The sequence below is a fragment of the Stegostoma tigrinum genome, chromosome 21 (assembly GCF_030684315.1).
Source record: "Stegostoma tigrinum isolate sSteTig4 chromosome 21, sSteTig4.hap1, whole genome shotgun sequence".
In the NCBI taxonomy this organism is placed as follows: Eukaryota; Metazoa; Chordata; class Chondrichthyes; order Orectolobiformes; family Stegostomatidae; genus Stegostoma; species Stegostoma tigrinum.
In genome coordinates this window covers 43,432,750-43,446,748 of record NC_081374.1, presented here as the reverse complement: position 1 = coordinate 43,446,748, position 13,999 = coordinate 43,432,750, and the positions used below count along the sequence as shown (strand labels likewise).

At 39.6% G+C, this 13,999-nt stretch overlaps 1 protein-coding gene across 2 annotated transcripts in view; it reads left to right on the top strand.

Moving 5' to 3' along the window:
• The window catches only part of LOC125462759 (AT-rich interactive domain-containing protein 2-like), a 226,919-nt gene that overhangs the window by 171,111 nt on the left and 41,809 nt on the right, over positions 1 to 13,999 (top strand). For both annotated transcript variants that reach the window (XM_048553095.2, XM_048553096.2), the window contains exons 12-13: positions 1,684 to 1,753; positions 8,592 to 8,726. In XM_048553095.2, the coding sequence (XP_048409052.1) occupies positions 1,684 to 1,753; positions 8,592 to 8,726 (205 nt within the window). The remainder of the gene's footprint in view (positions 1 to 1,683; positions 1,754 to 8,591; positions 8,727 to 13,999) is intronic.

Here is a 13,999-nt window from a genome sequence, read left to right as displayed (position 1 = left end):
TTGTTGTAGTAATTGTATCGAACAAGTGATTGAACAGTAATTGAAGAAATTGATCATTGGTTTTTGACTGGGATCCAAGTAAGCTTTACAGCCTTAGAGGGACAAGTCACTTCAACCACATATTTATCATGCCATCAGAAAACTTTATTTAGCCTGGTTACTTCCTCTTTGAGGAATGAGCTAGAATGGTTAAACACTTCCTTGCTGATATAACTTTATATTTTACTACCATGTTGTTACCAAATAATTATAATCTTCCTTGTTACAATGAGCATTTTCATTGAAGTTGTCCTGGTGAAGAAATAATTAAAGTACTATCCATTCTTGAAATCTGATTTTAACCGGGATTTTCTGATTGCCAGACAGTTGTTAGTCCAGAGTATGTGAAAATTGCAAATGGGGAGCCTGTGGAATTCATATTGTAAAAGATTCAGAAGGAATTGCCTTGGAAATTGAAGATTCCAGTGGACTTACCATCTGAAACCTTGAGTCTCCATTTAAATCAGAAAATTCAAAGGGTGCCAATGCAATTAACTAAATAGTTACTGACAGAAAGTTAAACTATTAAATACGTGGTTTGTCAGGAGTTAGACTATTCAACAGGCCCCGTATTTCCTTCACACACAGTCCCAACTACACCTCCCCAAGACCTTCTCCAGCATCCAGATCTTGACCTGACAGTCCCCCCTCCGTCCCTACTCTGAACCCGACCTGATCCCACCCCCACCTTCTAATCTGTCTGACTCGACCCATCCCCACACTACAACTGCCATGTGTGCTGGATTCTTGCCTTCCTCAGCTGACCCCTCCTGCCCCACAGGACTGAGTCCTCCAGACTTGACGCCAACTCTCCCTGCCCTCAATTGAACTCTTCTTTCTCCGCATGTCCTAACCTAACTTAACACTGCATCACTTACCTGGCCCCTTTGACTCCAGCACCCTTCCTACTTGGCATCCTACACTCCTGGCACCATACCCCTTATTCATCTACCATCCACCCCCTTGGCATGCTATCATATGGTATTCTTATCCCCTTGCTGTCTGGCACCCTACATCCCAGCGTGCTAACATCACAATTTACCTTATGTACTTATGGTTCGATAGCTGCTTTCAAAATGGCTGCCAGGACCTTTAAATTTCACAGTATGACAGCTGACTACAGTGAAAAGAGAGTGGGGTTTGCTTTCCCTGACAGTTCTGTACTTTGAAAGAACTGTTAGAATGGACATATGGCTTTGCATTTCCAAAGGACACCAGGTGGAATTGCTTTAGAAATGCACTTGTCATTTTAAAAAAAAAGGGCGTAGAGTGGCAGTCCGTGTGAGATTGTCTCCTTAGAACATCCAGTCCTTTTTGTTTCAGTAAGTTTAGAGAAATGAACAGTAATGTACCCAAGTTAATGCAATGAGTTTTTGAATTGATATTTTTCTGATTTAGTTGCTACACAAGCATAATATTGTGTGAGAATGTCTTATTTTTAACCTAGTGCAGAGTATTGTATTGTAATGTTTTCTTGCTTCCTGCCTAAAGCATGAAGAATTATAAAGAATATATTCAGATTAATGGAAAATTAATCCGTCCAACCTCACCCGACTAATCGTTAGTACTTTTCAATTCCAGTTCAATTGAAGTAAGTTTGCCTGACGGCTGTTTATATTTTCTTTCCTCATTTGATTTCTGTAGCATCGAGGCCTCTTGGAGTCCCTTCTGCCAGCCTGTTGGAAGCAGATAGTGAGACATTTACATGCCAGTGGTAAGTGATCTTTGTGAGTCAACTCGGAAGTTTTTATTTCAAAAAACATTTTGTGTATTTTTTTCCATCTGAGAAATGTAATTTTATCAGCGCAACTTCATATTTTTCCCATGAAATTCCAATTGAAAGCCTTTGTGATTTATGTTGAAGAGTGAAAGGACTTAATTGAAAGAGAAACACTTTTGAGATGTGATAAAATGATATGTAAATAGAAATCACTTTAGATTCAATGGATACCTCAAATTTTTATGTTTTGGTATTCTTGGATTCGGAGTCCAGTTCTTCATACATGAATTATTAGAATTCCTACAGTGCAGAAAGAGGCCATAGCGTTAAGTTATGAGTTCATTAGTGTGGGATAATTAAGTGATATAGATTTTTATTTCAACTCTGTGTCAGAAAGTTGTGGATTCAAGTTAGAGTTGTACAGCATGGGAACAGACCCTTTGCTACAACTCATCCATGCCGACCAGATAATCTAAATTAATCTAGTCCCATTTATCAACATTTTGCCCGTATCTCTCTCAAACCCTTACTATTCATATATTCATCCAGGTGACTTTTAAATGTTGTAATTGTACCAACCTCCACCATTTCCTCTGGTAGCTCCATATATGCACTACCATCTAGTGAAAAAGTTGCTGCTTAGGCCCCTTTTTAAAATCTTTCCCTTCTCACTTTAAACCTATGGCATCTAATTCTGGACCCCACCACTTTGGGGGGAAAAAGACGTTGGCTTATTCACCCTATCTGTGCCTGTCATGATTTTATAAATCTCTATAATGTCACCCTTCAGCCTTTGATACTCCAGGGAAAATAGACGCAGCCAGTTCAGCCTCCACACTTTTCTCCCCCCCCCCGCCCACACAAGCACACACGCTCAAACTTGCCCATGCTGGCAACATCCTTGTAAATCTTTTCTGAAACCATCAAAATTTCACAACATCCGTTCTTAACAACGAAATCAGAATTGAATGCGGTAATCCGAAAGTGGTCTAACCAATGTCCTGTACAGGCGCAAGATGACCTCCCAACTCCTATACTCAATGCATTGTCCAATGAAGGCAAACATACCAAGTGCCTCCTTCACTGTCCTGTCTACATGGGACTCCACGTTTTTCTTTAAATTGTTCCTGCACTTCAGTGTGGTATTCCTTTTGCATTTAACTTGAGATTTCCCAGGGCAGGGAGTCCAAAACTAAAGGGCATGGCTTTAAGCTGAGAGGGGAAGGGATTTAAGAGGGACCTGAGGAGCAGCGTTTTTCACATAGAGGGTGGTATGTGTATGGAGTGAACTGCCAGAGGAAGTGGTGGAGCAGCTACAATTAAAACATATTTAAAAGACATCTGGATGGGTACATGAATAGGAAGGGCTTAGAGGAATTTGGGCCAAATGCTGGCAAACGGGACGAGATCAGTTTAGAATATGTGGTCAACATGGACAAGTTGAACCAAAAGGTGTGTTTTTGTGCTAAATAACTTTCTGACTGAGTTTCCAGACATGTATCAGTGCCATCACTGGGACTGCCTATTGATGTTTCAGTCGGAAATGTCCTTGTTTCCTGGTAGTGGTTAACAAAGCATCTGCTTGCCATGCTTCTATGACTGTCTTTATTGATTTGGTACCAGTAGGCTGTCAGAGCTAATGTACATCTCCGTATGCGTGCTGCCACGATTTTCTGGATTCCTGTATATGGGCTAAAAATGGAGGTTAGCAGCCTATGGTTTGTCAATAGCACAAAGTGCCTGCCATTAAAAGAAATGGGTGAACTTCTTAACAGTGAACATAAAGGCCAATCCTTCCTTTTTCACTTGGGTATACTTTTCTTCTATGTTCATTGGTGTGCATTTTGGTAAGACAAACCAGGGCAGGATTTAAACAGTGCCCCGTGAGTGTGGTTGAACAGATATATAGGGGCTCAGGGATAAGTTCCTTGGAAGTGGCGTCGCAAGCAAATAGAGTCGTGAAGAGAAGGCATTTGGTACACTTGCCTTCATTAGTCAGAGCATGGAGTTACGGTAGTTGGGACCTCATGTTGTGACTTTATTGGACGTGGTGAGGCCACTTTTGAGTACTATATACAGTTCTGGTTGTCCTGCTATAGGAAGGATGTTATTAAATTGGAGAGGGTACAGAAAAGATTTACAAGAATGTTACTGGGATTAGAGAATTTGAATTATATGGAGATCTGGGATTTTTCCCCCCCGGAGCCTGGGAGGTTGAGGAATGGCCTTAGAGGCTTATTAAATCATGAGGGCCATAGATAAGATGCATAGTACAGGCCTTCTCCCCAGGGTACAAGAGCCTAAAACTAGAGGGCATAGGTTTAAGGAGAAAGGGGAAGGATTAAAAGGGGTTTCAAGGGCACCCTGTTCACAGAGGGTGTGTATAAGGAATGAACTGCTAAGGGGAGGTGGTAAACGTGGGTACGGTTATAATGTTCAAAAAGCGTTTGGACAGGTACGTGATTAGGAAAGGTTTAGAGGAATATGGGTCAAACCAGACAAAAGAAACTAGTTTAGATTGGGAAACCTGTTCAGCACAGAAGTAGTTGGACAGAAGGGTCCATTTCCATGCTTTTCACCTCTGCACCTTAACCAGATTCTGTCGTTGTTGCTAAAATCCATGTTTGTTGTTTCTGTACTTGACTGTTGAGAAGCTGACCAAGAGTCGATTTTAAGTGTTTCTCTTTATGAAATTGAAGTGATCCAAAATTCTCTTTCCCTGGCATATGACGGTTTCACCTATTACTTGTTTGCTTATGGGCCTTTATTGGTTACTGGTTAAGTAATGCCTTTTTAAAAAATTCTCATCTTGTTTCTATGGCCTTCCCCATCTCTGTAATCTCCTTAAGTCCTAGAAGTTTCTGAAACATCTGTCTTCTAATTTTTGAGAGATAGCACAAACTGCAGATGCTATAGTCAGACAACACAGTGTGGAGCTGGAAGAACACAGCAGACCAGGCAGCATTAGAGGGTCAGGACCCGAAACGTCAACTTTCCTGATCCTCTGCTGCCTGGCCTACGATGTTGCCTTCTAATTCTGGTGTTTTGAGTATTCCCAATTTTAATTATTCTTCCTTTTGGTAGCCATGTTATCAGCTGTCAAGGCACTTGGCTCTGGAAGTCTTTCCCAAAACCCCTTTGCCACTTTTTATTCCTTTAAAACATACCTGTTTGACCAAGCTTTTGGTCATCTGACTGCTCTTCCTCTCCTTTTTGAGTCTGTCAGTCCTTGTTTTATAATTTCCTGTGAAACAGCATGGAATATTTCATACATTGAAGGTGCTTTACAAATTCAGATGGTCCTTAACTCTGCACAACATTGACCTGATCCCTTGGCTGTGGGAGCACCATCTCTGAGCATGGTGTGTCTGCTGTTTATCTTGAATTTTTAAAACTTATTCACTCATGGGACATGGGTATTGATGGCTGGACCAGTATTTGCTGTCTTTACCTCGTTGCCCATGAGAAGCTGGTTGTGAGCTGCACACTTGAACAAATGCAGTCTGTATGCTGTAGTTAGATCCGCAATACTATTAGGGATGAAATTCCAAGATGATGTCGCAATGACACTGGAAAGAATGGCAATATATTTACAACTCTGCCTGGTAAGTGGTTTGGAGGAGGACTTGCACGTGGTGGCCTTCCTCTGTGTCTGCTGTCCTTATGCTTCTAGATGGTATTTATGATGGGCTTGCAAAGTGATGTCTGAGAATCTTTGGTGAAGTTCTGCCTCATGTTGCATAAACAGTATGCGCTGCTACTACTGCGCACCAGTGGAGGAGGGAGCAATCGGCACCACATCCACAAATAATCAAATGGCTGCTTTGTCCTGAGTAATGGTTCTTGAGTGTAGTTGGAGTTGCACTCATACAGTCAAATGGGCAGTATCCCATGACACTCCTAACTTGTACCTTTGTAGTGGTGAACAAGCTTTAGGGAGTCAGAAGGTCAGTTATTTGCTGCAATATTCAGAGCCTCTGACTTGCTGTTATAGCCACTATGCTTATGTAGTGAGAGCAATTCAGTTTCTAGTGAACGGTAACCCCTCCAAGAATGTTGATAGTGGGGGGATTTGGTGAAGGTAACACCATTGAATATCAAGAGGATTGTCTCTTATTGGAAACAGTCGCTGTCTGTGGCATCAATGTTACCTGCCACTTTTTGACCCAAAACTGGATGTCTTGCCTCATTTGGATGCAGACTGCTTCAGTACGAGAGTCCGTTGTGCAGTCATCATCAAAAATCCCCTTATGATGGTGGGATGGTGATTAAAGCAGCTATATTGGTTGAATCTCGGGCACTACTGAGGAACTCCTCCAGAGATGTCCTGGAGCTGAGAGGCTGACTTTCAGCAAGCTCACCCATCTGCCTGTGTTCTAGGTATGATTCCAACCCGCAGAGAGAATGTTGATTTATCAGTTGAAGGAGGACATTAGGTAGTAATCAGGATATTTTATTGCCCATATTTGGCTTACTGCCAGAATACTTCACCACCGGTCCAGATTTCGTTCTGAAAACTTCACCAATCATTGTGCCCTGACCTTTAGTAGGTCTATCTTGCTGATGGGACAAAACATACTATAGAATAATGCTGAAGATATCTGTAACATTGGCTGACAGATTTGATGCTGAGGGTATAATAATATCAGATTCCTGTTTGAGTCATCTATGGGTCATTCTTTGTGTAAGTGGCATAGATTTCGCAAAGGTAATAAGGGATGTCTTTTCTGATTCGAGTGTGACTTTATCGTGCCTGCTACCTGGGTCAACCTTGAGTGATCCCCTCTGTTTTATTATTGTTCCTCTCAGTAGTTTTAAAAAATTGAGTGAATTCCTCATCTGTTTCAGAGGGTAGTTGAGTTTCAGCTGCATTGGTGTATTTCCAGAGTCACATTGGCCAGACCAGATGAATGCGCTGATTTCTTTCCTAAAGGACAATGAAGAACCAAGTGGATTTTTATGACATGCTAGTATCATAGTTGCTATTTCTGATTGTAGCTTTCCATTCCAGATTTTGTGCATTGAATTCAGATATAATGCCTCTGCCAATTTTACTGTTTTGTCCATTTTTAAATGTATCACTCATCCCATCACAGCTTTCCTGACACTTGTATTATCTGCAAACTTTATTTTGTTATTCCTAATGTCCAGATGTAGATTGTCTGTCTGTCTGTCTGTCTGTCTGTCTGTCTGACTGCCTGTCTCGGTCTAAGTTAAAGTTTACAAGAGTCAAAAAGTCAGCACTAAAACCCACCTTCCTTTACCACCACTATGGAAGAGTATTGGCTAGAGGATTAAGATAAATTTAAATGAGGAAAAATGGGAGATAATTAAGTAGAATGTAAATGGACTGGTTGGGTTGAATAACTTGAGTTTGTGCTACATGTTCCAAGTAATTTATATATGTAAACTGTGTGTTTTCTGCATAACCAAAGTCAATGCTGGGAACAAGAGTATAGCCCAGATGAAAATTTCTGAAATTGAACAATGTTCATTTACCCTTTGTTCTGTTGTATTTTTAACAAAGCACATGTTGAAGTTTGAAACCTTCTTTTGAATGCTATGTGAAAATCTAAACTTGCTGCATCCACCAAATTCCTTTTATTCAAATAAATTAGATTATGAATGACAAACACTGTTTGCATTGGGCAAATTATAGTTGTTAAGGTTACCTTGGATTACAGATTCCTAGATTTTAGCAATAGCTAACTGACCAATTTTGTCTTTTTCATGCCTTAACCCTATCTGTGTTATTGAGTACTTACCATTCCCTTAATTATTAAAAGAGAATTGAAGAATTGTCGCTGATTTGAACTGTTTAACTGGTTAGAAAACGCACCATCTCCTTTGAGTTCTGTTCATTTTCTGTGCATCAGCTGTTTCTTGATTATTCGTTATCCTGCTCTGGTACTCACTTCAGTTTTTAAAAAACTCATTTAAAGTCTGTATCGCTTCTTTGCCCTCTAAATAAACTTCAGTTATCCCTGAGCAGCACCACTCTTCTTTCTGTGCTAAAAAAATTCTTTGCTCCTTTACCAGTCATGTTTTGTAATTCCCTTTCACTTTCCAAATTTACTTTTTTTAAATCTCAACAATTCATCTTAAACCACTGTTTACCCAATCACTGCAAAAAAAGCTTAAGGATCAAAGGAAAATGCACAAAGTTAGGAAATTCTGCTCATGCTTTAACTTGTCAAAACCTTGTAGTTTTGATTAAATGTTACACAATATCACTGGCAATTTTTTTATTTTCAACAAATTATAACCATTATTATGATTTAAAAGCTGAAAGAACTGTAAATTAGAAACCAAAACTGAAATTGCTAGAAAGGTCTGACAGTGTCTGTGGAGAGAAGTTGGGGGTAACGTTTTGTGAATAGTTCTGAGGAAGAGTCACCGGATCCAATAAGTTAACCCTGATTTCTCTTCAAAGACCTGTTGAGCATTTCCAGCAATATCTGCTTTTGTGACCATTATTATGATTTTTTTTTCAGTACTATTTGTTTGCAGTGTCATCCACTGTCTCAGGAACAACTTCCACTTTAGTCCTGTAGTGTTTTTTTTTGTCATTTGCTGTGTAAGTGTCATAAGCCACCTTTTAATTGATTTACCTCACTGAACCTATGACCCCAGATGTGAATGAGACACTTGGGGAAAATGTGGCAAATGGTTATTGGATGAACTACATCTGGCTCGAAGTTTAGTGTATTCCAGGGGTTTATGATCCAGTGCTAGATATAAACTCCCTTAAGCTCTGTGATGAGCCTCTTCCATAATGCTTAGATCAGCTGGAGTACTTAGTTGTTACAAAATCCAATTTTTCCTGTTTTAGGTTGAATGCCAACTTTGAAGAAAGTGCAGATAGTTCAATCTATCGAGTAGACCTATACTCTGAGTACCTTTCACTGTGCAGCAAACTTGGGAGCAGTGGCATTCTGACATCTACAGGATTCACCAAATGTCTCCGGTGAGTTGTATGCTAAGTAACAATGCTCAAATTAATCACTGCTATTATCATTGTTTAATGTTTTGTGTAATGTGAAATATCAAAACCTTTGAGAGCTGTTATTTTTGTTCGTGAATTGTGTCAAGCTGTTTGGTCCCATCATCTAAATTTTTAACCCGTCTCATTCTTCTATTTAGTTTTATTTTGAAGCTTTGTAAGAAACCCCCATCTGATTTTCAGTGCAGCTTAACTTGAATCAAAGGGTCTCTTAAAAAGGATATTAATTTTGTTTGCATCATGCCTCCAGTGGTTGAAAAGGTTAGATTTTTTTTTGTCTCATCAATCTGTTAAGAGATGTTAGTTCACACCTCTGGAGCCTGTGGAACTTGAACCTGGGTGTTTCGGGTCAGAGGTTGGGACAGTACCACTGCAGCACAGGAGCCCATGGTTGAAGATTCTGCCATTACAACTTGCAGCCTGTTTTGAACTGAATTAGTTTAAACACAGAAGCTTTAACTGTCCTCTATCTTGAGCAAATGATTTAAAGTTCTTTTCTGTTTGGAGACAAGAAATCAATGCTGAAAAGGGTCAATGCTGAAAAGGGTTTGTGTGTGGATGGTAGGTGAAGATTGACCCAGGTTTGACAGTCTAAAAATTAAATACCAACACTCACCATGCTTTTTGTCATGGACAGAAAAATAATGTCATGAATGTTTAATGCTTTAATTGTTTTCCACCATAAAATTCATGCTGATAAAAAAAATTATAATAGAAATGTATTGTGGTGCACTTTCTCAAAGAAGAGTTGGTATTAATGAAAAATCTTCATATCCAAAATACCTACTGGAATTGTTAAATCTGTGGCTTGAGAAAAATAGGTTTGGAGCAATTAAATTTTGATGTTTTGAGCCATAGTTTTCAATTCTTGCCATGCATCTCAGTTTAGATTTTTTTTTGAAGCATGGTGATCTATATATTGTATCAACTTACTACTGAAGAATGTAGATTCAATCTGTTCTTCACAGTTACATTCCTAATGTTGATCACTGCTGTTTTCAGTAGGGGCTGAACGCCCATCACTGCAATGAGCAGGAGCTAAAATTGATCAGTATGTTTATATCTTTGGAAAGAAGCACTGCTGGTTTTGTTCTGGATTTGAGGTAGATGAAGTAGATTATGTTTGGGAAGGCATTCAGGGGCAGCAATCATAAAATCAGATTTCATTAATATTGAAGGTGACTAAGTACATTCAAGCCTGCAACTGCTTAACTCAAAGAAGGCTAACTTATTAATGAGTTTTAAAAAATTCTGGTACAGGTTGATTTTCATTGAAAATTCGAAGGCTGTTTATTGCATGACAGTAACAGGAATAGTCAAAGGATGTAATTTTGGCATACATATTCCAATAAGGAGAGGTGCCCAAACTTTCAGCAGCGATGATACCTTAAGAACTTAAAATAAGATACTAAAGATTTATGACTTTGTAAGGTTCATAGTGCAGGAGAATAGAAAGGTGAGTACAGAAAATGAAGAGAACAGAATAAGGAATAATTGTAGAAAAAGTAAAAGAAAAGATGTGCATCTAACATAAAAAGAGAACTCGATTTCTGTAAACAAATAATTAGTAATAGAGTTGTCAAATGAATACACTCTAGCAGAATCCTGTTTACAACTGAAGGTAGATGCAATATTGCAGTGAAAGAGCAGGCAGAAATATAATTGGATAGGGTTGGATAGAATAATAGATAATAAGGTTGGATAGGATAACAGATGCAGAGTGGCAGCCCTCAAGCAGAAAAGTTACTTGTTCAGCAGGTATTTGATACAAGGTATCTGAGGGAATTAAAGGATGAATGTTCCGGAGGCTGTCTTTGCAGAGTCTTTCAGTCCTCCTTGGATATAGGATTGATACCATAAGACTGGAGGAAGATAAATGTTATGCCGCTGTTTTTAAAAAGAAAGAGAATAAAACTCAGCAATGATCACTGCAGTCAGCTATTGGATAAAAGGAAACTTTAGAGATAATAACTTCTACAAATGAGTTGTAATTTGATAAAGTTCAGTCAATAACTAACATTCAACAAAGATTTTGTGTAATTTGATTTTGAGAGAAAAATAGTTAATAGCCCTGAAGATTGGAATAAATTCAAAATTCAGCAAAGGAGGACTAAAAAAAATAGAAAAAATAAGGGCAAACGAGCAAAGAAAATAAAAACTGACATTGAGCTTATTTAAATATATAAAAAGGAAGAAAGAGGTCAAAGTAAACGAAGGCAAACATGAATCTAGGGAGATAGTTACAGGAGGCAAGGAAATGACAGAGGAGTTGAATAGACATTTTGCATCAATCTTTACAGTAAAAGGTAGTTGAAACACATTTGCCTTTATTAGCCGAGGAATAGCCTTTAAGGATAAGGAGGTTATGCTGTAATTGCATAAAAAGTCAGTTATGCCACAGTTAGAGTATTGTGTCCATTTTGGGAATCCACATTATAGGCAAGTTGTGCTGTACTGGTGAGGGTGAGGAGGAGATTTACCGAGATGTTGTTTGGGCCAGAGAGTTTTAGTTATGACAAGAAATTGGATAGAATTGATTTCCTAGAGCTGAGGATTCTGTAAGGGGTGTACATGATTGAGATGTATAAAATTATGAGGGGCATAGGCAGGGTAGAAAGTAAGGAATTTTCCCCTTGGTAAAGAGGTCAGTGACCTGGGGGCATAGATTTAAGGCAAGGCACTGGAGGTTTAGAGAGGAAACAAGTTAAAATGGTTTCACTTAGAGGGCATCCACAACAATGGTTGAGGCAAAAACCCACATAACATTTCTGAAGAATTATTTAATCTATGCTTGCAGTGCCAGGTCTGTGGGCCATGTGCTAGAAAATGGGATTTGAATAGTTAGGCTTTTTTAGAATGACAGACTCAATGGTCTGAAGGGCCTTTTTTCTGCACTGGAGACCTCTCTGACTATTTTGTTGTTGCTAAAGTTGACAGGGAAGGAATGAAATACCATCGTCATCACCAGATCAATAATAATAAATAAAGGTAGATAAGTCCCTTGGCTCTGATTACTTCTTTCTAGGATCCCAAAAGAAGTAGTGACAGAGAGAGAGGGTGCATTGGTTGTAATTTTCCAGAAATTCTTGGATTCTGGAGAAGTACCAGAGAATTTTAAAGCTGTCAATCAGGCACTCATATTCAAAAGGGGAGGGAGGCAAAAGTGGATAACGATGGGCTGATTAGCTTAACATTCATTGTTGAAAAATGTTAGAATCAATTATGAAGGAACTTATCGCAACACATTTGGAAAATCATAATCTAACCAAACAGAGCCGGCATGGTTTTATGGAAGCAAATTCTGTCTGACTAATCTATTAGAGTTTTTTTGACCCAGTCGCAATCAGCATGGATAAATGTGAGCAATAGATGAGTTATATTTGGATTTCAGAATGCGTTCATAAAATATCTCAACAAAGTTTAAGTCATAAGAGTCCTTGATGTTGGAGGTAGTATGTTGGCATAGACAGAATTGGCTAATTGGTGAATGGGGACAAGGGATTCTTTTTCAGGTTAGCAACCTGTAACAGGGTTCCACAGTGATATTGTTGGGATGCAACTGATCAAGGTCCCATAATACTCAGATAATCTTCACTGTGTGCTACATCACCTATTTTGGTGCCATCTGCAAACTTACTAACCAGACCTCCTATATTCACATACAATCATTTTGTAAACAACAAAAAGCAGTGGACCCAGCACTGATCCTTGAGGCACACCATAGGTCACAGTCTGAATAACAACTCACCAGCACTACCCTCTGTCTTCTACCTTCAAGCCAATTTTGTATCCAATTGGCCAGTGCCCCCTAGATCCCGTGTGATCTAACCTTACTAACCAGTCTACCATAACAAAACCTTGTTGAACACCTTACTCAAAACCATATAGACAACATCTACTGCTCTGCCTCCATCAATCATGATTGTCACCTCAAAAAAGTTGTTAATAGTACACGATTTCCCACGCACAAGGCCATGCTGTCTTTCCCCTATCACTCTTTGCCTTTCCAAATGCATGTTCCTCAGAATTCCGTGCAAGAAATTACCTACCATTGACATAAGGTTCTATAGTTTGCTGGCTTTTTCTCACAGCCTTTCTTAAATAATGGGACCACATTAACTAACTGCTCGTGGTCTAGCATCTCCCCTGTGGCTATCGATGAGATAAATAACTCAGCAAAGAGGCCAGCAACCTCTTCCCTAGCTTCCCACAAAGTTCTGGGAAAGACCTGATCTGGTCCTAGTGATTTATCTACCTTTATGGATTTTAACACCTCCACAGTGGCAAAGTGGAGGGCTGCAAGGCAGCTCAGTAGCTAGCACTGCTGCCACACAGTGCCAGGAAGCCGGGTTTGATTCCAGCCTTGGGCAGCTGTCTGTGTGGAGTTTGGACATTCACCTCAAGTCTGCATAGATTTCTTCTGGGTGCTCCGGTTCCCTCCCACAATCCAAAGATGTGCAGATTAGGTCAGTTGGCTATGCTAAATTGCCCATAGCATGTCCAGGGATGTGCAAGCTGGGTGCATTAGCCATGGAGGTTACACGTTTACAAGGACGGTTTAGGGGTGTGGGTCTGGGTGGGATACTCTTCGGAACGTCAGTGTGGACCCAATGTGTCTACTTCCATACTGTAGGGATTCTATGAATGTTTTTCAAGACATCACTATTTCCCCAAGTTCTCTAACTTCCATACCCATCTTCACGGTAAATACTGACGCAAAATATTTGATTAGTATCTTACTCATCTCCTGTGGGTCCTGCAAATATATGGCCACATTGATCTTTAAGGGTCCTACTCTCTCCCTAGTTATTCTTTTGCCTTAAACGTATTTATAGAATCACTTTGGCAAGTAGAATTAAGGAGAATCCAAAGCTACCTAGTGTTCCTTCCTTTCTCTCCTCCTGATTTCCCTCTTAAGTATACTCCTCCAACTGCCCTCATACTCTTCTTGATAGATTAAGTGAGTGGGCAAAAGGTTAGCTAATGGAACATGTGGGATTGTTCATTTTGGAAGGGTGAACACAAGAACAGTATTATTTAAATGGAGAAAACTGCAACACAATGGGACTTGGGGATTCTTGAACACGAAACATAGCTAGCACATAGGCGCAGCAGGTAGCCTGGAAGGCTAATGAAATGTTAGCCCTTACTTCAAGAGTGGTGGAGTGTAAAAGTAGGGAAATCTCACTGCAACTGCACAAAGTGCTGATGAGAACATGTGGAGTACTGTGAGCAGT